This window comes from Thunnus albacares, chromosome 5 (assembly GCF_914725855.1).
Source record: "Thunnus albacares chromosome 5, fThuAlb1.1, whole genome shotgun sequence".
Lineage (NCBI taxonomy): Eukaryota > Metazoa > Chordata > Actinopteri > Scombriformes > Scombridae > Thunnus > Thunnus albacares.
This window is the reverse complement of record NC_058110.1, coordinates 28,299,856-28,324,344: the sequence shown is the minus strand read 5'-3', so window position 1 is coordinate 28,324,344 and position 24,489 is coordinate 28,299,856. Positions and strand designations below refer to the sequence as shown.

At 37.9% G+C, this 24,489-nt stretch overlaps 2 protein-coding genes across 3 annotated transcripts; one reads left to right on the top strand and one right to left on the bottom strand.

The window, feature by feature from the left end:
• Positions 1–1,958: 1,958 nt before the first annotated feature.
• zmp:0000001088 (trypsin) lies at positions 1,959–13,877 on the bottom strand. Its single transcript, XM_044352623.1, has 5 exons — positions 12,233–13,877; positions 9,163–9,322; positions 6,553–6,694; positions 5,544–5,810; positions 1,959–4,665 (listed from the first exon to the last, which is right to left on the bottom strand). Exons 1-5 carry the CDS (start codon positions 12,285–12,287, stop codon positions 4,495–4,497), a joined length of 795 nt encoding a protein of 264 aa, XP_044208558.1. The 5' UTR covers positions 12,288–13,877; the 3' UTR covers positions 1,959–4,494.
• A 4,522-nt stretch (positions 13,878–18,399) lies between these two features.
• On the top strand, positions 18,400–23,597 carry LOC122982973 (trypsin). Of its 2 annotated transcripts, XM_044352622.1 has the most exons (6): positions 18,400–19,138; positions 19,761–19,830; positions 20,126–20,288; positions 20,455–20,593; positions 20,749–21,003; positions 22,417–23,597. In XM_044352622.1, exons 1-6 carry the CDS (start codon positions 19,118–19,120, stop codon positions 22,570–22,572), a joined length of 804 nt encoding a protein of 267 aa, XP_044208557.1. In that variant the 5' UTR covers positions 18,400–19,117; the 3' UTR covers positions 22,573–23,597. The 2 variants fall into 2 exon arrangements, with proteins under 2 accessions (XP_044208557.1, XP_044208556.1); XM_044352621.1 differs by having other exon boundaries at positions 18,400–19,830; positions 22,417–23,596.
• The last annotated feature ends 892 nt before the right edge of the window (positions 23,598–24,489 follow it).

Here is a 24,489-nt window from a genome sequence, read left to right as displayed (position 1 = left end):
TGAGGAGAGGACCGCACAATAATCCGGTCACGTTTTCATGTCAGCTTCTGTCATGCCTCGGAGCTTCCTGGCATCCCACTGAACTCAAACAGCTGTCTAGCCTCCAAGACTCTGCATCCTGGCTGTAATAAGTATAGAGGACCAAAGACGTTCAAGCTTTCCCCACAAATACTCTGTTCTTACCATCATATTCCCTCCCTCTTCTCATTTGGCCTCTAATGAAACATCGCCAGCACAATAAAAGCACATTCATGACTTAGGTGCACTTTAGTACATTGTAGACTCTCAGTCTGACAAAATATAATTTGAAGTTTACAGCCAGCAAAACCCTACAAAGGAACTTGTAAAGGTGCCAACACCTAAACTACTAGAACACACAAAATACATTAGCAAGCAAGAGACACACAACACAGTAAAATTCATTGTTCCCTACAGTGTATTAAACAGACAGTGACAGTGCAAAATTCCAACATATAGTGTCCCGTTCAACCCAACCCCAGAGTCAATTGCTCATTGTTATCAGTCTGTGTCCCTCATAGACTGTAAAAAATAATGGACGTAGCTACGGTGACGTCACCCATTGGTTTGAAGCCTCGAGTTTGCATTTTGACTGTCACCATCATGGATTTTTGGAGCCAGTAGTGACCATATTTGGACGAGAGGATGGAGCTGACCCTAACGTTAGCTGCTAGCTGCTAGCTTAGTTAGCATGTTGCATTAACAGTCTATAGTTAACTGTGATAATGCTAATGCTAGTACTAATTTTCATGAGCGAAAAACAGGCTTAAAACCATTAAAATGAAATGTACTTCCCAGAAAAAACTGAACATCCAACTCCTTAGAGGGTCTTTAAGATGGCGGTGCACACAGACGCAGCAGCTTTGTGCTCCTCAAACGCATCATTTGAGGTTGACACAATTGCAATTTCATTGTGCTGAACAAGACTTTTTTAGGTGACCAAAATATTAGAATCAACTTTGATGAACTGAAAACACACTGAAATACCGACAGCTATGGCTACACCTTTACTCTGAGAATCTGGTTACACCATAGTTTTTTGTACCAGGCTGTAAACATGTTTATATCTGCTGTAAAGTTTGGCATGTTAACATGGGGTCTAAAGGGATTGACTCACTTTTGGAGCCAGCCTCAAGTGTCCGTTTGAGGAACGGCAGTTTTTGGCACTTCCACGTTGGCTTCATTTTTCAGCCCCGAAGTTTGCTGCTTGCTCTCTGTTCAGCCGAGACTTTCTTGGTTTCCACAATTACTCTGCAGAATTGGAGTTCCCCAGATTTAGACAGAGTGAAACCTCCATCAGAGTGGCAGCTTTGTAATTTGCTCTGGGAATTCCAGCATTACCTCCTGTACTCCAGCAGCAGACTCCCAGGAATGAAGCCAGGGAGATGAACGGATGGTTGGTGAGTAATTGGTGTGGTGAGTGCAGAGAAGTCAGATCCGGACTGTAAGGATGGGCGGCCTAACAAACGACAGACTTTTCTGATGCGCTGCCAGAGGTTGGCAGGCTAGTGACTGAAACTCTCGGACAGTCTGACATCTTCCCTGTGTGTGTGTCAGCTTGTAAGTATGCGCCATACTGCTTTTCGAATTCATTCATCCGTCTAGGGGTGTGTGTGTGTGTGTGTGAGACGTGGGGGGGTGGTGCTTCCTTAAAGGCGCTAATTGTCACAACATTCATAATCATTTCAGTTAAAGTATGATGTAACCTTTTTAATGCATAGACACAACACTTCAGAGGAAGGGCTTATTATAATCAAAAGGAGGCAAAGAGAAGGAAGTGCCAGCAGGCCTGCATCTCATCTGTTGTTTTTCTATTCTTCATGCTTTAATGATCAAATGCCCCCTGGTGGTTCAAGTAAGTCATGTGCATAAACAGCAAATGCTTTATGGTTTGACATTCTTGGAACAATTAATGTTTTTTTTATCTATTAATAAAGCATTCATCTTCAAAAATGTATCTGAATATGAAAACATATTGTTAACCCAAGCACTAATAGAGCTAATATTTATTCACATTGCCTAACCGTTTACTAATGTGTATACCACCTTACCTCTGATACCCCAAATCTCTGCTCGAGGCTTTAAAGTAAACTTTGTTCTTCAAATGCATAACACATACCGGAATATAATGAATGCAGGTGGCCTGGTTTTTCAGGGAAGGAAGCCACTATAATTGTAAAACATGACTTGTCTCCCCAGCTGTCACAAAGCACTGCTGGGAGAAACTGTGAATGTTAACAATCTGTATGCCTCAATCAATACTATTCGGCAAGAAACATACAAACTCGGAGAGAAACATTTCCCTTTGCGCGCAGTGAGCATATAGGGAACTCTATACTCTAACACTCCCTAGAGTGGCCTTCTCATGCCAGAACAAAAGGAATCAGCCTTTATGTAACAAAGCCTGTAAAATCAGAGGCCTAAATACCCTGAAATCTATCAATCACACGGTGCACTGACACACCCATCATCACAGAACAAACGGGGCTGAGCAGTGAAACCAGAGATCCCCCTAAAGTAGGCCATCAACTATTCATTCTGTTGTGATACGCTTACACCTATCAGGTGTGATGCAGCCTGTACTGATTTCACCTGGCTTTGCCTCCGCTCCTCTTTACAGGAATCACTGCTGGCTGCAAGCGCTGGCTTCATGAGGGAGAAAGGAGTCCAGCAAACGCCTAAGAGCCATTACACAGATTGCTCAGGGGGAAAGACTGGCCCCATGCATATTTCATGACGGTCTTCCAGTTTTGGGATAATTCATCAGCCGTTTTAGTAATTGCTGGTGACAAGCAACCAAGACTAACATTCAATACCGAAAGGGATTGCTGTAGCTTTTAAAAATTAATCAGTGTGCTGACTTATTAATTGTTCTCCTTTAATGACTTTACTGACTTCTTGTATAAATGACAGAGCATGAAGAGGACTTTGCGAGTTATCTATCCAAACAGCTTGTGTAATCCGTTGTTAAAGTCTCCACTCAGACGCAAAGAGCGGGGACAAGCCCCCGCGCTGCGATATCGACAGTGTACTTGCAAATAAAGACGTCAGCCGGAGAGTGGGTGGAAAACAAGATGGGATGATCAGCGATTTATTAAAGTGTATAAAACAGGAAAACACAGCAATTCATGTCATTGTTTTATAACACACTCACAATTTCAAACTCTGTTTTTAACCTAATTCCATGCATTTGCTCAACTCTCACACTTGAAGGTGCTTTATGCATAGTGCCAGGTTTGGAACACAACTAGTCCATAAATAAACCACATGAAATTGGCAGCAATCATTTACTTATTGAATAAACTTCACTGTGAAAATTAAGGACAGACATACACATACATAGATTCTTACTAATTGTAACTGAGTTAGTTCACATTCAGATTGACAGAAATTCTGTATGCATTAATGGTCCTTTATTGATTAAATGAGACTAAAGGAATAAATCAAGCCATTTGTGAATTATTTATGTTTATGTTCAATATCATTACAGCTGATCAAAAGCATGCATTTTACCATTTGATGTTTGTTTTTGCAGTACAACTCAATAAACACATAAAAAACAGTGCAACAAGTTACTCTACAGTTGAATCAAGAATTATCGGACATATCTTGACAAAATTAAACATTATAAGCCTGACAAAAGTAGTGGTTTTTGCAAGGCTTTTGTATTGGGTTGCATTATATTGTACAGTTGTAGCTGTTTTTGTGTCTATCTATGCACGGGCATTGAATGCTCATATGACTTGTAATGTTGCAGTTGTAGCAGCGTTTGTGAGTGCACTTCAAATAGACCTTCATGAGGTTTAGAAAACTCTGAACTTTAACAATTTAAGCAATGATATGGCACCTCATTCTTGATGTTCTGGAAATGTGGTCAATATGTCCTATTTTGCCAGAGGGTGTTTGTGTATTATATACAGATCAACAATTGACATGATAAATATTCAAGCTTGAAAACTTGGAATAGTTTGACATTTTGGAAAATGCACTTATTCGCTTTCCTGCAGAGAGTCAGATGAGAAGATCAGTATTACTTTTATATATCTGTCCATTAAATATGAAGGTGAAGCCAGGAGACTGTTAGCTTAGCTTAGCATCAAGAAATTGGCTAGCACATAACCTCACATAAAACTTTTACACTGAAAATGTTATCTGATTTTGTTACATTTGGACAGAGCCAGGTTAGCTGTTTCCCCCTGCTTCCAGTCTTTATGCTAAGCTAAGCTTAACAGCCGCTGCTGTGGTGTCATATTTAGCACACATATATGAGATGGTGTCAATTTTCCCAACAACTCTCTGCAAAAAAGTGAATAAGTGTATTTTACAAAATGCTGAGCTATTCCTTTAACACATTAATATATAATCAAATGTGCACACATGATAAAAAGAACATAACGTTAAATTGGAAAAGGCTACACTGAAACCAAGAACATAAAGTCTCCACTGAGTGTTGTTTTTTTTTATCTTAGAGGCTTTCTAGTTTTTTTTACATTTGCTGTAGTAGCTGAATATGGTGTTGTCTATCCACCTGCGGAAATTGGACACAGCAGTGTAGACTCCAGGAAACTGGGCATCACCACAACCTTTCCCCCAGGACACCAAGCCATAGACCCGGCCGTCACATACAAGCGGACCTCCAGAGTCTCCCTGAAACAGCAGGAAAGAAACATCATAAGGACTCCTACTAGAGTAAAGCAATTTACTTCACTAAAAGTACCAATACAACAATGTAAAAATACTCCATTACAAGTCCCACATTCAAAATTTTACTACAGTATAAGTATATAAGTGTTCTCTATTCTGATATTGATATTACCAATATATTATATATTACATTAATAGATTGTTAACACTGATGCACCAATGCTTTTGTGAAATATTGGATACTCAAACCTCTTCGGGCCTCAAACAGTTATTTAAATGAAACCATTTGAGAAGTTTAGAGGGGAAATCACGCTTTAGTGGAACAGATAACATTTCATAGACATCAGAAACATGATGGGACTAAACTAGACACTGCTTTTTGTAAAGGGTCAAAAGCCAAAATGTTGGCTGGTTTAATCTTTAATGATTGAAATGAAAAGTGACTATAGTTGTTAAATGAATATAGTGGAGTGAAAAGTACAACATTTCCATCACTGAAGTAGAAGAATAAAATGGCATAAAATGGAAATTCTCACAAAGTGCATCAAAAACTGCAGTACTTTAGGTGATGCACTTAGTTTTCCACCACTGGAGTATGGTTTTACTGAAGAAAGTTAAACCATACAGTACAAGGAATTTGACTTTCTAATGTGGGTCATTTTAACCACAACAAGATGTGTTAAATGCAGAAAAAAATGACAAAAAAAAGAAAATGTAAAAATGCAGGAGTAGTATATAAAACAAAGTATCTTAAGAGCAAAATTTCTTCAATTCAAATTAATGAATTCAGAACTAGAAAAGGCAAAAGGAAAATGACTACATGTGTATACAGGTATATAGATACTTGTCTGTTATCTGTTACACTAAAGACTAAGACTTACCTGACAGGCATCCTTTCCACCTGTACTATAACCAGCACAGAGCATATTTGCTGTAATGCGGCCATTGAAGGACTCGCTGCTGTTGCACTTTTCTAAGGAGACGATGGGGAGTTTGACAGTGCGGAGGGTGGAGGGGATCTGGCCTCCACCGGGGCTGGTGAATCCCCAGCCTGAGACTCTGCACGCTCTGCCCTCTGCTATAGAGGCACCGTATCGGGGCAGCAGAGCGATGGAAACATAGCTGTTCAGATAGACCGGGGCCCTCAGCTGGAGAGATAGTGGACAGTGTGATCAGTAAACAGAAGAGGACCAACCATTTCATATGTGGACTGAAGAATCCACAGCTACACTAGCGGCGCAGTCAGGCTGTAATTAGGCACAGCAGTCCTTTGAGCTAAATGGTAACATCAGCATGCTAGCATGCTCCAATGACAATGCTATCATGCTGATTTTTAGTAGGTATAATGTTTACCATGTTCACCATCTTAGTTTAGCCTGTTAGCATCTTAACATTCTCTAATTAGCACTAAACACAAAGTATTGCTGAGGATGATGTAGTAAGTAAAGATGTTACAATTCATACTTAGGGAACTTGCATGTCTGAACCAAATTTAGTGACAATCCAACCAATAGTGGAGACATTTCACTAAAAAACAACAATGTCCACCAATGGTGGCGCAGGAGGAAAAGTCAGGAGATCAGCCAAGTCAAGGATTCATCCTCTGGGGACCATGAATGTCTGTACCAAAATGTGCGCCAATCCGTCATGCAGATGTAGAGATATTTCAATGGATATTTGAAACCTTTAACATGCTGGTGGTGCTAGCAGGGGTTCAAAGTCATCCTCTGGGCACCATGAATGTTGTTCAACACATCCAATAGTTGTCAGTAGATTTCAGTACAAAGTTTCATGGCAATCCAGCCGGTCGTCAGAGAGATATTTCAGTCTGAACCAAAGCGGTGTCCTGTTTATCACAGTGGTCTTATTGCTTCCTTTTGTGTACTGTACCTTTATAAGCATAATGTCACTATTGTTGGTGGTGCTGTTGTAGTCAGGGTGGGGCACCAAAAGTTGGGGCAGGATTTCTTGCTCTGTTCCCTCGTAGATGGTGAGAGAGTAGTCTCCTGCCACTATAATCATTTTTTGTATCCTGCAGACATAAAAATGCAGGAATAACATCATAATTGACAAATAGTTATTATTAATATTAAGAGAATAATAATTAATTAATATAAAACGAACATTGCTAATATAAAAATATTGATCAGTGCAGCTTTAAGACCTTCGTCTTCTTGCTGTGTTCAAAGTTAGCAAGCAGGTAACTTACGGGAAAGCCAAGATGAAAGTAACATTTTTCAGATAAACATAATTTTAAAAGATAATGTTACAGATACAAACTAATTTCTGATCAACAACTCACATGTGTGTCTATCAGTACCAGGTGCTATTTTGTACAAATGTGGAATGACTTCAGTATAATTTGACTTTGAACAGAGGTAGTGCATTGTTACTTTCAACCCCGTCAGTCGGGATGAAAGTAACACATGATTGAGTCAAAAGTAACACAACGGTATAAACTTGAATTGTCTGTATAATTCTTGTTTTTTATTAAAAATGTCCGACAATGCCGTTGTATAATTGCAAACATATTATGCCTTTTATCTTGATAAAAAATTATTAAATTTCATTTTCAATTTCATCAAACATTTTACAACAGTATGAACAATATAACTTTTAAAGAAAATTTAACAATATAACTGTAAAAATGACATCTTTCATTTGCTGTATTACTAAGATAAATCCTCTTTTTTTATTCATTGTCACAGTTGTGACAGATGTAGTGCTTTGTGCCTGCAGTATATGCCTCGTGGGACCAGTGCAGACAAAAAAGACATTGCACCCACACTCCCCAAGGCAAGGATCAGCTGAATGTCTCTCCAAACACAAGACATTCCTCATCCTTGTCCTGGGAAACTGTAGGTGCAGCGGTTTGATCAGAGTAGAGTCTGCTGTAACACACACAGTGTGACCGCATGAATGGCAGGACAAAAGACACAGCTGTCACTATCATCCCGACAATGACTCCTGACAGTTAAACCTGACTTGCTTCTATACTGAAAAACTCTGAGATGGCAAACTCCAGGATGTGTTAAAGTACTAAATAATCTGTCAAATGATCATGACAAAGAAAATCTCCTTGTCACTTTCATACTGGCTTTCCCAACTACAAACCACGGAAGTACATTATAGTTTTGCTTACCCTATAGAGGCTGGAAATGGATATCAATTATTCGATGGAATTTATTTTGACAAATGACTAATATTTCCATCTAGTGTTCAAAATTTGAAGAGTGGCATATTTAGTGAATTGTGGTACAGCAGGACACCAAAACTATAGACGGGTTTCTGAGCGATGTCAATCATAGAATTGTAGAAACAAACCAGAATGAGCATATCTTGTGCGCTTAACTTAAAATCTTGTGTGCACAAGATTTAAAGGTGCAGTGTGTAGAATTTAGTGGCGTCTACGGGAACGTATTTGGCAGAAATTGAATATAATATTCATAAGTATGTTTAAATTAGTGTAAAATCACCTGAAAATAAGAATTGTTGTGTTTTCGTTACCTCAGAATGTTCCCTTTATATCTACATAGGGAGCAGGTCCTCTTTCATGGAGCCCGCCATGTTGTACCGTCATGTTTCTACAGTAGCCCAGAAGGGTTTAAACCAAACATTGGCTCTAGAGAGGGCCTTTTACGTTTTTTGCGAGTTTCACAGCCACCGTTGGTTCTACTACAAACTTGGAAGGGGAGGGTCATTTGGCTGCAATCTGCAACCTCACCACTAGATGCCACTAAATCCTACACACTGGTCCTTTAAAAAACTTTTGGGGCTCTGTAAGAAAAATATTTAGTATCCCCCCAGAGGGAAACCTCCCTTCCACTTCAGAGTGTAGGATTATCAATCTGCGTCTAGTGATCTGGTCAGACACCTCGATCTTAACAAGATGGCAATTTTGCAAAAAAAAAAAAAAAACTGGCGCAGAAGAAACACCTGTTTTAAGGTAAGACAGCTCAAACTGTTCCTGAATTTTTTTGGCTCTTTGGGTTAGCATTATTAGTGCTACTTCATAGTGGCCAATTCCATGTGTTACATTACAAAGGTAATTTCACTGGTTTCCAGCAAGGTGCTTTTGCTGTCAAAATACTGAAAATATTCCCAGATAAGCTATTATGACACTGTGGCAAGGTCTTTTCTACCCACCCAGATTCAGATTCCCATACGAAAGAGCTCCATTGTTACTGGCATGATTGTATCACTTTCATGTGCTTTCTCTCAGTCTTGATGACTCACAGGATCTGATATGGCTCAAAAAATACTGGATCTAATGAAATCCTGTACACACATATTTACACACAGAGAAGTCAGGTCGAGGTCTTCATATGTCATTAGACCTTTAATGGCTGTGCACAACCTCCTTATAAAAATCTAATTGGGACACAATATACTGTGACCTGGGCTTATTTTACCACTTTATCAAGTGTGTGTTTTCTGCCTGAGTTTATGCAACTTTTATATTCAGTAGAAGGAAATCAGAGGAAAAAAATTTTAGCTCACCCGATATTACAGTGTGCTGCTGTGATTACCCAGTACTTGTTTATCAAGGAGCCCCCACAGAAGTGCTGACGCTCTGTCGTCTGTACCGACACAATGTACTTGATTGAATGTGGAACTGGTGCATATCCTCCCACAATACGTCCCTGTGCCACATCTTGACCTATGACACACAAAGAGCGAAATAAAGATGAGACACTTACAACAATGCACAAAAGCTAACACAGTTGTAAGGTTTCTACTGCAGTTGCAGCGTCAGCGAGAACAATACAAAAGTCAAAAAGACAACACTAGAGCACTTCACTGCACGGATGCTTCTGGCTTAGCAGATCAATGAAAAACCATCTCATCCCTGACGTACATTGATTCACAGTGAGGATGAGTCAGGCCATCTGATGTTAACACAGAGTTTGGGTACAGTGTGCTGACTTAATTTGGTTTTCTACTCAATATGTAGTAGAGATATTCTCATGCGGAGTCCATTAGGAGTAAATTAGGTTTAACAAGGATTAAACCTAACTGAGAGCTTGAAAATGTCTTAAGATTGTGATCCTTTTAGTAGAAGAGAATGAAAAGAGATGAATATCGCTTACATGGATCAGCCCCTTTAAAAAAGATGAAAGGAACTTGTGGTCTGTCTTTGCTTTGGATAGATTGACTTAAATTGTTTAAGGGTAATACAAGAGCTGTACATATTCATATAGCTCTTGTATAGAATTTTCGGAAACACTTGAAAGATTTAGAAATTATACACTGCTGTTTTTCTTTTTTGCTTTGGGAGGGGAAATATGTTAATGTACTATACATGTGCTATACGTTAAAAGTTTTTTCACGTCTGTCTTAAAACAACAGCCAGGTGCCCATATGAACATAGAAACAGGTTTAGCTTGCTGTAATCATTCCTCCTGTTCATATTGGCCATTTAAAGTTTTTCTTTCTATTTCACTTTCAATGTAAGTGATGAGGGACAAAATCTACAGTCCTCATTTTGTGTAAAAAATTGTTTCAGTTTGTCTGAACTTAATACAAGGCTTCAGTTTGTACTAAAAAATACTAACTTTGGAAGGTATCCACTTGCTTAAGTATTGTATGTATTAGCCTCAGATAAACTTTGATTTGACTTTTTGACTTTCATTAATTGAATTTTGGCCGTGTCTAATTTGTAAAACGGATAAATAAAAGTTAAATTTAAAAAATATATTGACTTTGACAAAAACAGTGCATTGGAGCTATTTTGGGGTTAATGTTTGTTTTCAGTTTTACCATCTTTCAGTTGAAGACTCACATTTCTCCGTAACCAAAGAGAACCGGTGAAGATTGACACCCAAAAGGCAATTCTCATCATTTCTGTTATCCACATTGTGAACATTTGAGACTTAAAGGTTAACAAACCAAAAGTATACATCACAGTGACTGAGAGCCATGTCAGACTGAGGGATGAAGCAATGCCGTCTCATTACCGTCCTAGATATTGATCCCAGGCTATAATTAGCAGCAGTGGTGCGTGTCAAGAGCAAAATGGTAACTCTACAGTATACATTGCATGGATTAGGTGTGTGTGAGAAGAGACACACACGCAGAGGTGCATTTGAAAGTATGATGCAAGACCTTGCAACTGAACCTTTAACAAGTGATCTCCCTCTGTGTGTCATGTAAGCTGAAAAGTATAAAATAAAATTTATAAGATTAAATAAGGCAGTGGTTCTCAAACTTTTTCACGTCAAGGACCCATAAACTCTCACAATTCGCACCACGGACCCCCATTTGATAAGATTTTGTCCCAGGATCTGCCACCTGATAAGATTTTTGCTTACGGATGGAATTATAGACCCCCTGGAACCCCATCAAGGACCCATGGGGGTCTCCAGACCCCACTTTGAGAACCACTGAAATAAGGTATTATTTTTGGTTACTCTGCATACTGTCAAAACTGTACATTGTAGCAGGCCATGCATGTAATTTATTGTTTATAGCTAATGTAGTTAGCCACCATCAATGAAAACAAAGCTAGTTTTTCAATATTTTGTACATTCAAAATAAACTAAACTAGGAAAATGTTTTCCTTGACACTGACAATATTTTACACTTGTTTTAAGAAGAGTAAGACCCAACCTGTTGTTCATGTTTAACATTTTTGAAGTGCAGCGGCTCATCACAAAATCATTAGTGCCTCCAGCATAGTCTCTTGTGAAATTTAGCAGTTCTTTTTAGTACCAGATCCTCCTGTCGACCTGCTCAAGATGTCTATCGGAGTCTCCTTTCACATTTTATCTTTGTGACATAATTGCCAGGCACAAAAGGGGGTGTTGGCCACAGTTACTTATTGTTTTTTTACTGTTAGCTTTCATCTGTTGTTTCACTTGAGGTTTCAAGTTCTTCTCGTGAACAAACATACTTATTGACCTTTTTGTTTCAAAAGGTATCTCTGTACTTCTGAGTAACTGTTACAGGGATATTCACTGTGTAATTGATTATACAAAAGTTGAAAATAAAACTTGTAAACAAGAAAGATCAGCAACTTTAACAACCTACAATCTTGTGCAGGCACAGTACATAGACAAGTATCTTTACAAAGGCGAACCTAACCATATCTTACAGACATCCCAAAACAAAATGATGCTGTGTCCATTTCACACCTGAAATATACTCATCTTTTCATTTTAAGTAAAATGTATGCCCATTCTCCCCTTTCTGTGTTCCTCCGCTTGTGTGAGTCTTGATTTCGATCAGAAACACGCAAAGTCATGCCCAGATGAAAAAGGCTGTGAGTCAGGAACACTTTTCTCTCAAAAGACCATTTTAAGGGAGCATCAAAACTGAAAGTGCCTCAGAGTGCAGCTAAAAGGGATGTTTTTAAAAATTGATGGCAGGAATACTAATAGCTACACATTCAGCCCATGTAAATACACATTCAATTTGTTTTTATTGTTGTTTTTCAGGATGTTAGACAACAGTATGCATCCTAACCTTTCTGTCACCAAAAACAGGCGTCGTCTCCCAGAGGTGCAACTTCACTTAAAGCTCTTTCATGCATACATGAATTAATAAATTCAAGAAAAAGAAGCTTACTTACAATTTACAGCCAGGACTTCCAACAGTATACAAAACAATACAGATGTCAGGTCCATAGTGAGACAATGGGAAGAGCAGTCTACGCGGAGAGAGAGGCTTCACCTGTGTGCCACTTGTCTAATCTTAATGGGAAGGCATCGCACCTGCACTCTCGGGTTTCTTATAGTTCCTATTTCCGTTTCCATGGACACCACCTTGTCCTGGACCGATATATAATTGAAGCTTCAGCAGCACGGCCCCTTGTCTCACCTCTTCCATGACCTACTCAACCTCACCTATCCTTGCTCATTGTGTGTATAATCACTCAGTTTATTGTTGCCCCTTTAACTGTCACGTAAAAGGTGAAGGGATACTGTGTCAACCTGTGCATCAGGACCACCTGTAGAGTTTTATCATGTAATTGTAACAGATACTCTGATGTTCTAGCCCTTTAAACTATGTCAAATATATGACATAATTTAGTTTGTGATTGAAGCTCCTAATATGGATCAAATGAGTTGCTGTCATCCAAAATGAAAGAAGATACAGTCAAGGGTCTTTGCAGCTCTTCATCATTTTATAGTCTCCTCTCATTGATTTCCCCAGAAAGGATTAATGAGGGTTTTGACTGATGACAAGAAGCAGCTTTTGTATCAGACCAGGTCAAGACGGCACTGCTCCACATCTATTCTAGGTCCGGGTGTCATTAAAAATGGAGCACAGCTCCGGCAAGTCTCATCACTGCTACCATCCCTCTGTGGAGTTCCTGACCTCAGCTGACTAATAGCCCTCTCCGTTGCCCTCCCTGCTACTGATAGCTAGTCGGGCTCTTGGTACCTCTCTCATCCCCTGAGTGCTGACCACCGCCTTTTTTCCGCATGACCCACTCCTGAGTCCAAACGCTGTCATCATTGCACATGGCAGCCAGCTACCCTTTCTCACATTCATCTGTCTGGCACTGGAATGAGAACTCAACTGTATATTACAAACGGCAGCGCTCTTATTCCTGAAATCACATCTTTGTTTTAATACAAACACTTACTGCAAAATTCTCCACTCGTTAAAAATCAAGGCTTTTCTTGTTTTATGTCAAGATTTCATTTTATTACATTTTCAAGACTTGACAAAGATTATAATCAAAGCTGAAGGTTTTAAAATGTACTTGAGTATTCAAAGTAGTCTGTGTTGTTTTTAATTACAGACAAAAGAAAAAATGAATAATTTATGAATCGGTAACAAAACGAAAAGGAGACATGAAGATCCTAAGATAATCTTAGTTTACAGTCTGTGAACTGGAGTGGCATTGAGGTCTTATCAGTGCCAGTATCAGTATCATCACTTCTTCAACATGACACAGCACTGACTTCCTGATTAAACCTTATTCAGTTCCTCCATGGATAAAGGCCTTCAGTTACAAACATGTTACGTTATGCATGAGTAGATGATTTTACTCAATTTCAAAAGACTGGGTGTTAATTGTAAAGGTTGATGGTAAAAAAAAAAATAAAAATAAAAGTTAAACCTGCATCAGCACAACAAGCTGTAAAAATAACCATATAAACCATATTATATAAGCCATATTCTTATAGTTAGTTCTTATGGCAAATGTTAGCAACCTGTTGCCTATGCTACAAATCCAGCAGACACAGAGCAACATCAGTATTAAAGTCGAGATTAAATGAAAAATGCCTTTTTAACCCTTTTAGATCACACCTCTGGTCATATTGCACACCTTTTTAATAATATATACCAAATTTTTTTTTAAAAAAATATCAATTTCTTTGTATTCTTATATCAAAATCCATCATGTTTTCTTCCTGTAAAACAAAATATGACGTGTGCTTGAACCAACCAATTTCAACCAATAATATCTTGACATCCACCCATCAATCAGTCTTCAACTTTTAGCGGCACAAAGCTAAGATTCATTATGACATGCCCACTTTTCAACATTCAAATAAAATACCTCCCAACGTTATGTCCCGCCTGTCTGTCCTGTTTCACTCTGAAATACGTGATGATACAGAAGTTAGATACTTTCGAAATACCGTTTCATCTGGACTTTAATTTAGCTGGGAACAACACTGATGAAAGTAGTAAGACTGAACAAAAACAGCAAGTTGCAAAACCAAAACAATGAGCTGAAAGACACTAAAACGCTCCACAGAACTGAGAAGAAAAGCAGAGTTTGGTGACAATGTTTTTGTGGGTTCATCATTACCAGCAAGACCTTTTACATTATACATAGTAATTTGATCTTTTGTCAGTATAGAAATATAGATTAGAGCAGCTTTAATAAAAATAATATTTTTTATTATTTAGATGCAATACCATTTTAAGATACGCTCCAAAATCCTTGAATCCAAAAGCTTGGTAAACCCAAACTATAGTGAGGGTGACCTTGAGACATTTGTCCTCCACAAGGTATTCAACTTCTGATGCCAAAGGATTGTTTTCTGCATGAGGACATGAATCTCCATTGCAGCTGCCATGAGTTACAGCCATATTATTGGTGCGTGCCATGTCGGCAACCAGAGAAGAAGAGGCCAGAAGGATGGCAGCTTTTCTGGTGAAAGAAGCAAAAACTTGGGTATTTGAGAGGTTTGGGGAAGTCATCTTGATGAATTTGTTGGTGGTCTCATAGTTTTTATCTGCTTAAATACTGCTGACCTTGACTTGAGATATTGTCAAGCAGTTGAGGGAACTCAGTAAATTCTTGAATCCAACCTCTTTAGAGGAGCCAGTCTCAAGTCTTGCAAGACGCCATGTACATCTCTCAGGTGGAGGTCGCTGAGGTAGTCCGAAAGCTCGATAGTATTTCTTAAGCTCTTAGAAACTAGTAGGTCTAGCTAATTTCAAACTTGTGACTTACCAAATCAGGTTGCACCATGTCTTCACTCGTAAAGACTTATGTAGAGTGTGAAATTGGTTACTGGGAAACATAGCCATCCAAAAGCAATCAGCTATTCAACAAGAAGTCACCGTAGCATAAGCTGCAGCTAACTTCCGAAATTACTGCTTTTGGAGGCAAATTAGGATATATTAACCTTAAAATCCTTTGTAAATGTAGTTATTACTTTTGTTTTATTTATGTATGCATACATAGAGAAATATGTGTGTTTCACAGTTAATAATATTCATGCAGTTTAGAATGAGTTATGCTAACCTAGCTGACATTATTTGGTCCTTTCAGTGTGATGTTATAGGCATAACGGTTGTAATTTCAGGTATCTCATGTTACTTTCAGGAAATGTAATAAGAAATCTTTCCAGTTTTCATCATCATTACACTGCTTTTTTATCAAGTGTCAGGTTTTCTCTTATATTCTTCACTCTAAACGGGCTACATTAGCAAGCTAACGTGAGTTTTATCAGTTGGTTCAGTTAGCTGTTAAAGTTACGCCTGGCAGTAGAAAGAACTAATCTCTACGTAATAACTAGTTTGTGTGGTGCAGTCTGTTTCAATTTAGGGATGTATAAATCTCTGCTTAATAAACATGTGTTATATGCACTATAACTGTGCTAGGTTTGAACTTACAAACACCTGGTGGATGAACGTCACCCTGACGCTCTAGAAAAAGGGGACTGGAGGGTTGGCAGGCTGGTTTGCAGTCTGAGTCTATGGTACTCTCTGCAAAACAGTGAGGTGAAGGACATAACGTATTTTTTGAGAACTGTTCACAAGGGAGAGTATGATAATGTGTGAAATCAAAAGGCGGATTGGTGATGAGGGTGTTGCTTGTTTGCAATGCAGGAGGGCTGCATGGTGAGGGGAGAGCTGAGCCTGAAGGTGAGTACAGATAGTACGACACAGTTGAGGTGATTCAGGCATCTGATCAGGATCCCTCCTGATATACCTCAAGTGTTTGTCACCTCCCTGTAGAGGTACTCTGGGAAGAGACCTGTGAGGCAGTCACAGAACACACTGGAAGGATAACATATCCCACCTGAGCTGGAAATACTTCAGGTTCCCCCTGAAAGAAATGGATGATTATGTATATGTTTTCATTCCCTTGTTCAGCCTGATGAGAAATAACATGCAGTATAAAATTTCCCAAATTGTGATTTAAATAAGGCAACATATGATTAAAGGATAAGTAAACAGGAATAAGAAGCTGATTGAGTATTAGAGGCCAGATTGACAGTTTTTATCATACTCTACTATAAACACAATTTAGTTGGTACTCTGAAGGTTGAGACTGAACACAGAGTCCATTTGAACAAGATATTAGTGACCACCAGCTGTTATACTGTACACACATATGTTCAGAATACATTAGTGATAAATCAGATATACAGCCTGTAGCTTGTTTTGTTTTCTGGTCTCAGATATGAAACCTGCTGGGAGATCAGGGGTTTTAAATCAACCAATTATTACCTCCATATTATAGAAGATCTAGAGGCATTTTAAGTTAAAGGAAAGCATTCTGTATTATTTGATTGGAAAATATGAAGCTGTGATTATTAAAATACTTTTAAATGATCTATATTTTAATTAATAATTTTAACATGTATACCTGGACTAGAAAGGAATGATGTAGTCACATAAAGGCTCTAAGCGAAGCAATTATGTCCGACAATACCCTCATGTTATGGGTTTGTGCTCCCTGTAACATGACACAGGATTTTTCATGAATAGCAATATACACTGCATTATTCAACCATATGCTAAAAAGTGGAAATGTGGGAGAGTACCACAACTAAAGAACAGATTTCTTTGCCGCTGTAAGACAGACTACAAGGAGTCTGCACTGGGGGATTGATAGCTGAAGTGGGGAATCGTCATTAAGAAGAAACAGAGTTGGTGATGGTGTTACTGTAGTGTTTAAGGCAGTAGATAGATCCAAAATCTGGAAACAGACAGAGAGTCCCAAAACATATGTAACAAAACATTCTTCTTATAGGCTTACATTTGTATTTTGATTCAACAATTAAATTGATATTGTTTATTCTTTTATAAATTCCGTTGAAGTTATTGTGGCACTCCAGCTCACTAAAATTCATTTTTTCACTCCTCTTTATGTTAATGATTGTATTGTTTTATTGCAGGTTTTAGTTTCAGGGTTTTTTTTTTTGGTTTTTATAATTATAGATGTATTATTGTTTGAGTAGTAGTAGTTGTAGTAATAGTAGCACTCTTCAGGCAGGACCCTTCCAGCTGTTCCTAAGTCCCGGCTCAAGACAAAACAAAACTTTTTATTAATTTATACTTTTATTTGTCTTAGCCTTAAGTTTTATGTTTCCAGTTCTACAATGTTTTACTTGTTTTATTAGTTAATTTTACTGATCTTTATTGTATTCTATTTTCTTCTCTATACCTTTAATTGCTGATTTTTATCTAATTGCAGTGCTGATTTGTTTTAATTTTTTTCCACAAAAACGTGTTCAAACTCACCGTATGAGCGCAATAAGATTTCTAGTGCTAGTGGGGTGAAAAACGCCGCCCTCCTCTTCCCCGTTGCCATGGTGACTCGTTGAATCGGGGCTCCATTGATGCTGGCTTTTTATAGTTGTGGTGCACGCTGCTTAACTCCAGGTGAAACTACTCCGAGTTGAATAAACTGACTCAAATCAGCTGTTCTGGAACCGGAAACTCGGAGTTTCTTATCTCAGAGTAGATCAACTCAGAGTTCAGGATTAGACTCAGAGTTTGTTGAACCTGCTTTGTGAAACGGACCCCTGAGAACTGGTGGACACAAACAGACTCTAAAACCAGCTTAAGTTACCTTTCCAGGTAAATTATGTCTGTGAAACACGCTATCAGCCGGGGGCTCGAGTTGGGCCGGTCGGTCTTTCAGCTGGGTCTCCTTAAATCGGGTGGCCGAATCGCAGCAAAGCTCCGAGCTGACCGTTTCCGTGTAGGCCCGTCGGTCCGCAGCATTTCATAACACTGTTTTAGATACATGATCATTAGCTATAGTTATTACTAATGTATTAGTTTTTGTACTAGGGAAGTAGTAGTAGTAGTGGCGGGTGTTTGTTTCATTGGGCGCTAAATAACACATTCCTGTGTAAAATTTGAAGCCATATTATTGCAACGTACATTATCTCTGTGGCTATCAGTGTGAGAAATCATTGACATATGACACTAATGTGTGTAACAAAACCAGAGGGTGTAACACAGTGGTACTTTAGCAAAGACAGTACATACAGTACATTAGAGAGTAAACTGAGAGTCAGGAAGCTTTAAAATCCATCCTCATATGTAATTCATATAATTCAAAAAGGGAAATCAATAAAGGGGTAATGGCTTTTACCTGTTTTTGACCAGTGTTCTTTATTAAAAAAAGAATATTCATTACAAATATTTAGTACATTCACTGAATGTCTAAATTTGGTCATTGATGTTTGTATCAGCACACACAGCGTATAGAAATCATCATCGCATGCTACAATGTGGTGTTATACACAACCGCTGTCACTATCATGGGGAGTATTATTACCTATAATTACTTGTTTTTTAATTAAACCTTTAAATTAAGATGTTATCTGTTGATTTATAAATGAAACACATGTTTAAACAATATTCCAGACAAATTTTTTTTACAAATACAAGTTGAACCACACAAATGTATGATGATGTAGATTCTTTAGTTTAACAATGAAAATAAATGTACAACATTTATTCTATCTGTAACCTGGTGATGATGACTGTGCAGGGGTGTTCCCATCCCAAATACCTTCATATCCCAAGGTGAGAGCAGAAAACTATAGCTTGGACACAGACATAATACAAGACAACACCATAGCTTTGTCATGTAGTAGGTCAGTTTCATTGTTCAAGCGTGAGATGGTCAAAGTACAAAACAAGACGAAAGGATAATACAAAAGATTTGAACAAGGATTTAGTTACACTATAAAAGACAACAGGAGAACATTGGTCAGACCAGTTGGAGATACTCTGAAAGATGCTGTGTTTGTGCATACAGGTAAGTAGAAGGTAATTATAACGCTTTTTTGTTAAAATATTATAATTAACATTCAGTCATCTGCCCAGATTTCAGGGTATGATGATGCTTTAAATTTTAAAAACTATATTATTGCAAACATATTTTTATCATACATGTTAGAATGGCATTTTAATTTCATACCCTCATTTCAATATGAAAGTAGATAGCAGATAGTCATAATGACATATACTTTATTAATAGTCTGTTACCGACCAATAATAGGATTTAGACATTTAATTTACTAAAAAAAAAAAAAAAAAAACTTAAAGATTTTGAACTTTTTGCCATTAATTAGTTCCACTAAAGGAACTGAAAGCGAAATCTAAAAAAAAAATCATTATTTTCTACAAATTGTGACATGTAACACACTTAAAAAAAAATCTTGAAAATTCATGTGTACAGCCGAGTGAAAAGAGTATAACTGTACAATAATTTGGGGCAATGTATCAATTTTTCTTAATTTAATCAGATAATCAGTTTTTATCATTATAGTCTGACAAACTAAATTTATTGGCACATATACTCTGTTTATACAGTATATATATGTATATATATATATATGTATATCGAAGCTGCTAAAAGTCATGTTTCTGCATTACAGGTGATAAGTAAAAATATGGCTCCACTGGGAAGGTCTACTTTGCTGCTACTCTTGGCTTTCTCGGTATCAAGTAAGTTCTGTTCAGTCTTTAAAATTTTAATTCCTGGATGAATAATAAATCCTACACTCAAGATGTAAAACCATGTTGAAAGGGACTTTCAGAAATGCATTAACATAATAAAACCTTAAATCAATAGCCAATTTTGCCCCATTTGAAGTGAATATATTACTAATACAAACATTGATTTTTTCCCCTTTCCTCCTCGGTAGATCACAGAACAAAAACATTGACAGTTTTTGTAAATCTAATGAACTCATTTAAAAGACAGAGCAGTCCAAATGCCTGACAAGCAGCTTGTTTTCAGTGTCGACAGGGACATTTGCAGCAAGGATCATTGGGGGTCAGGAGGTCCGGCCTTACTCTATCAAATACCAGGCATCCCTGCAGTTTGAGACTGGGCAACACTACTGTGGAGGAACCCTTGTGCACCCTCAGTGGGTGGTGTCTGCTGCCCACTGCTGGAGACCGTAAGTACTGACAGTGGATACTACCAGACAAGGTTCATAATGATGTTTTGAAAGGAAATAAGATATAAGATGTGGTATTATTCAGTGTGAATGAAATGATCATTTTTCTATATTTTACAGTTAAAGTGTAAATTCTAAAGCAACAAATCTCTGTTTTGGCCCTCAGGAGCACTATGATGAAGGTGGTGTTAAGTGAACACAGTCTGAAAACAACAGAAGGATATGAACAGGTCTTCAATGTCTCAAAGATATACGTCCACAACTTTAAGTACAAGACTTTCAACAACGACATCATGCTCATCAAGGTATGCAAAAAAAAAAAAGAAAGTAGCAGCTTAAAATAACAGATATGGTACATGGAGCTCTGCACACATGCATACGCTCCTCACTCCTCATAGATGAATTATTGCTTAGTCAGCATCTCACAGCTGTGGTGCTGTAACTTTGTTTTGTGTTACAGCTGGGTGAGCCGGCACAGCTGAATGCCAATGTCCAGCCAGCTGAGCTGCCAGACGAAAACACCCCTCCAGTTTATGATGACGTCTGCACAGTGAGCGGCTGGGGTGTGACACAGATTTACAGTTACTACCTCTCCCCTGTGCTACGTGCCGTGGACGTGAGAATTATGCCTTACTGCAGCTATTACTACTGGGGCAGGATCACTTCAAACATGCTGTGTGCTGGATCTCGAATGGGTGGCAAAGATTCCTGCCAGGTACAGAAAAAAATATTTTTCTTTTTTTGATTTAAAGGTTTCTTGCTCTGTGCATGTTTTAATTACTGCCAAACAATGTTCTGTATAGTACATAATATATTTATTAACATTGAAGGATTGGTTCACAAATAGTACTTATATGCCCTTATATACATTAAAATCATTACTGGTCACTTTAATTGTCACCTTAACAATACATTTTATTTATACTTTGCTTTTAAAAGGCACTCAAAGTATCTTATCCATACCAGTTGTGACGAGATCCCTTCCTAAAGCGATTCCTTCAGAGGCTGCAAAGTCCTGAAAAATTATGTATTTTTTAAGTGTGTAGACACAAGATATGGATCCTGTGTGCACAACATATTAACACAAACCAATAACTTGTGCACACAAGGGAAGAAAAGTTAATCTTTTGGGACTTATGGTTCATTTACATTAGATTTCAATGTAAGTGAACAAAATCCACAGACCCCACTCAAGAAATGTGTCTTCAACAGTCTGAATTAGTCTAATTAAGTGGGTATCTTCCAAGGTTAAAGTATGTACAAAAGAAGACTAACTTTGGAAGATATGGTCAGTTTATGCTCAATCACAATTAACCAAAAATATTTATAGTTTTTCCGAAAACCTACACCAGGTACCATTTAAATACAGGGATAATGGTGCATGGTTTCAGACAGTCTCTCCTGCAGGGTGGTCATTCATGTGAAAAGTGACATAAGGTGGATTTATGGTTCTCCGAAGATGCACGTAAACGTCTCTGCGAACATACGCAGGGAAGGGTGTTATGGGTAGCGGAGGCCACGTGAACGTCTCTGAGTGACCCCCGCTCATGTTTGCCTTCTTGTAGCCTGGAGAGCCATAATTCCACCTTTACTGAAAGACAGTTATTGTTGATAATGGAAAAAGAGAGCACATCTGCACAGCTGGCCAATTACGGCGTAAAGTGGGTGTGAATGTCACATTACAGATATTGACAGAAATGAAAAACTCTGACCCTAGGTCAGAAAGGTGTTGGGGGGAGGGGTTTCTGAGGCTATTTGACCGTCTGACAAGCAGTTCTGACGGAGTATGGTGGTGCCTTCATATTAGCTATACCAGAACTTTAAGAAGCATTCTTGCACAGGGGGAGGAATGTGGATTTTAGCCTCTATCACTTACATTAAAATTGCTTTAAGAAGCCAGTATGGAGAGGAGGAATAATTACACCGACCAATAACTGTCAATGTACATATGGGCATGTGAGTTTTCCTTTAAGATAGGAAAAAATGTGAACCTATCTTTTAATATTCCCTTAGATCAGATTAAGAATGTGATGAGATACTGTACAGCAAATACTGCACACCAGTCTATACCAAGACTGAAATAAAATATGTTTGTTTATAATCTCTCATTCGTCTCGGTGATCCACAGGGTGACTCAGGTGGTCCCCTCATCTGCAACGGTAAGTTTGAGGGCATTGTCTCCTGGGGTATCAGCTGTGCCAATCCATACTTCCCTGGAGTCTACACTAAAGTGAGGAACTACGTCCAATGGATCAATTGGATTATTGACAACGATACACCATGAACAGTCACCGACATCCTTTATAAGCAGCCTGCAGAGACGAGCTTCTAAATGTATTGATTTTGGTCACTACTGAGAACAGATGCAGCCGATTAATTGCTGTAATTTGTGTCATAGTCAAAGGTGATTTCTGAACCACTGCTGTGATCTGAACACAGCATGGAGTGAAACACAAACATAGGTCTTTATTATTTTCTAGGGCTTTCTTTGTGTTTTGTATAGTACAAGATGTTTATTTGACACACTTTTTACGCACTAATTGGAATTAATTTGGTTCTACTCTATAGAGGCAGGGTTATCAGTAATTTCCACATATAAGATTGGAAATCTATTAATATGCTTATAATTCATTGATTTTCATTCATTTGTCACCCTGATAGAGCGATGAGATTCAGAAATAAAACCGTCATTACTTTAATTATTATTAGCTGAAGCAGTAGTAGCATTAGCAAAGACACTGAAGCTGCATTAATGATGATGCTCTGTGGGTTTGTCACTACAGTCAACACCTTTTATATTACATTCAGGCATTTTATCCATCACAAATATCAAAACACTGATTAATGCAGCTTTAAGAACATCATACTAACGTTACTGTGTCTGGTGATACTTTCCTAATGTTACTAAAAGCACTGAATTAATGAATAAACTACCCACAGTGACAATAAAGATCAGTTGTTTCTCTTATGATAAAGACTGTCTGTTTATACTCCCAGTAATCTATTGCTCTGTCCTTACAAGAATAAAAAAGCCACCTCACATGCTGAATCAGTAACATCTGTCTAAAAAAGTCATGAGGAAGACGACATTAATATTCATGAGTCCTAGAAGGCCAAAAGAGGTTGCTTAGTGTCTCTTATGACAAAAAAAGGAACTTCTTCACCAGTAAGTCACTATTTCTGCTCATTTAATTTAATTCAAATTTGGGATCTTGTCAAAAACAAGAGCTATGCTGGTTAAGTAGATTAGTTGCAATTAACCTGAACTCAGACTTACATACTACCTGGATTTCTGTCAAGATAACAGTTAAGTCTCAACCTAAGATATAGGAACACTGATTACAGCCACAGTACATTTAGCAATTCAAAGGTGAAGTTTTGCCTCTTTAACTACAAGTTATATATACTCTATTACATTTTTGCTGTCCGTTTTTAAATGGATGCTCTACATTCATCAAAATATGTGACAGTCTATAATATTTTGATGCACTCATATTTTCACAGCTGTTACACCACCATTTTTAATAACAGCTTTCAAAATATAGTATGTGACCATGGTAACAGGTTTTGCAGCAGCAATACTGCATAAGATTAGCATCATTCTGCTCTTATTCTTAGAATAATGCATTTTCCAACATGAACAGGATATTCTGGAAATGTGTGGTAAGTCAATAATAAGATACAATGTCTTTCCAAATACCCACAATAACCACACAGCATGGAAATGATGAAATAATAAACATGATGGATTTAGCATGAATGCAATCAAATGTTCATATGTGTCTATATAAACTATAAAAAATTGCAATAATATTATAATATTAGCTTAAAAGGGCAACGATGAATGAGAAAACAGAAATTTCAAATTAAGCTTATACTGAATAAATGAACTTGACAGTATAAACTCATGAAGCTGTCATGATACCTGACACATAACTTTTGCAGGCCTGTTTTTGATTTATTCAGGGCAGTTTGGGGTAGACATGTTTGTAGTCCTTATTTTGCAACACTGCAGTCAGCATTTGGGAATCATACTTGGACTTTTCTTCCAGTTACTTTTACCACATTAAGGCCAATATAAACCTGCTAAGACCTATTTTTTGCTTGGTTTTTTTCTGACACATGCTTAATTCTTATAGATTTTATACATACAGGTTCAGATCACATATGTTGACAGCTCATACACTTCATGTTTGTGTGA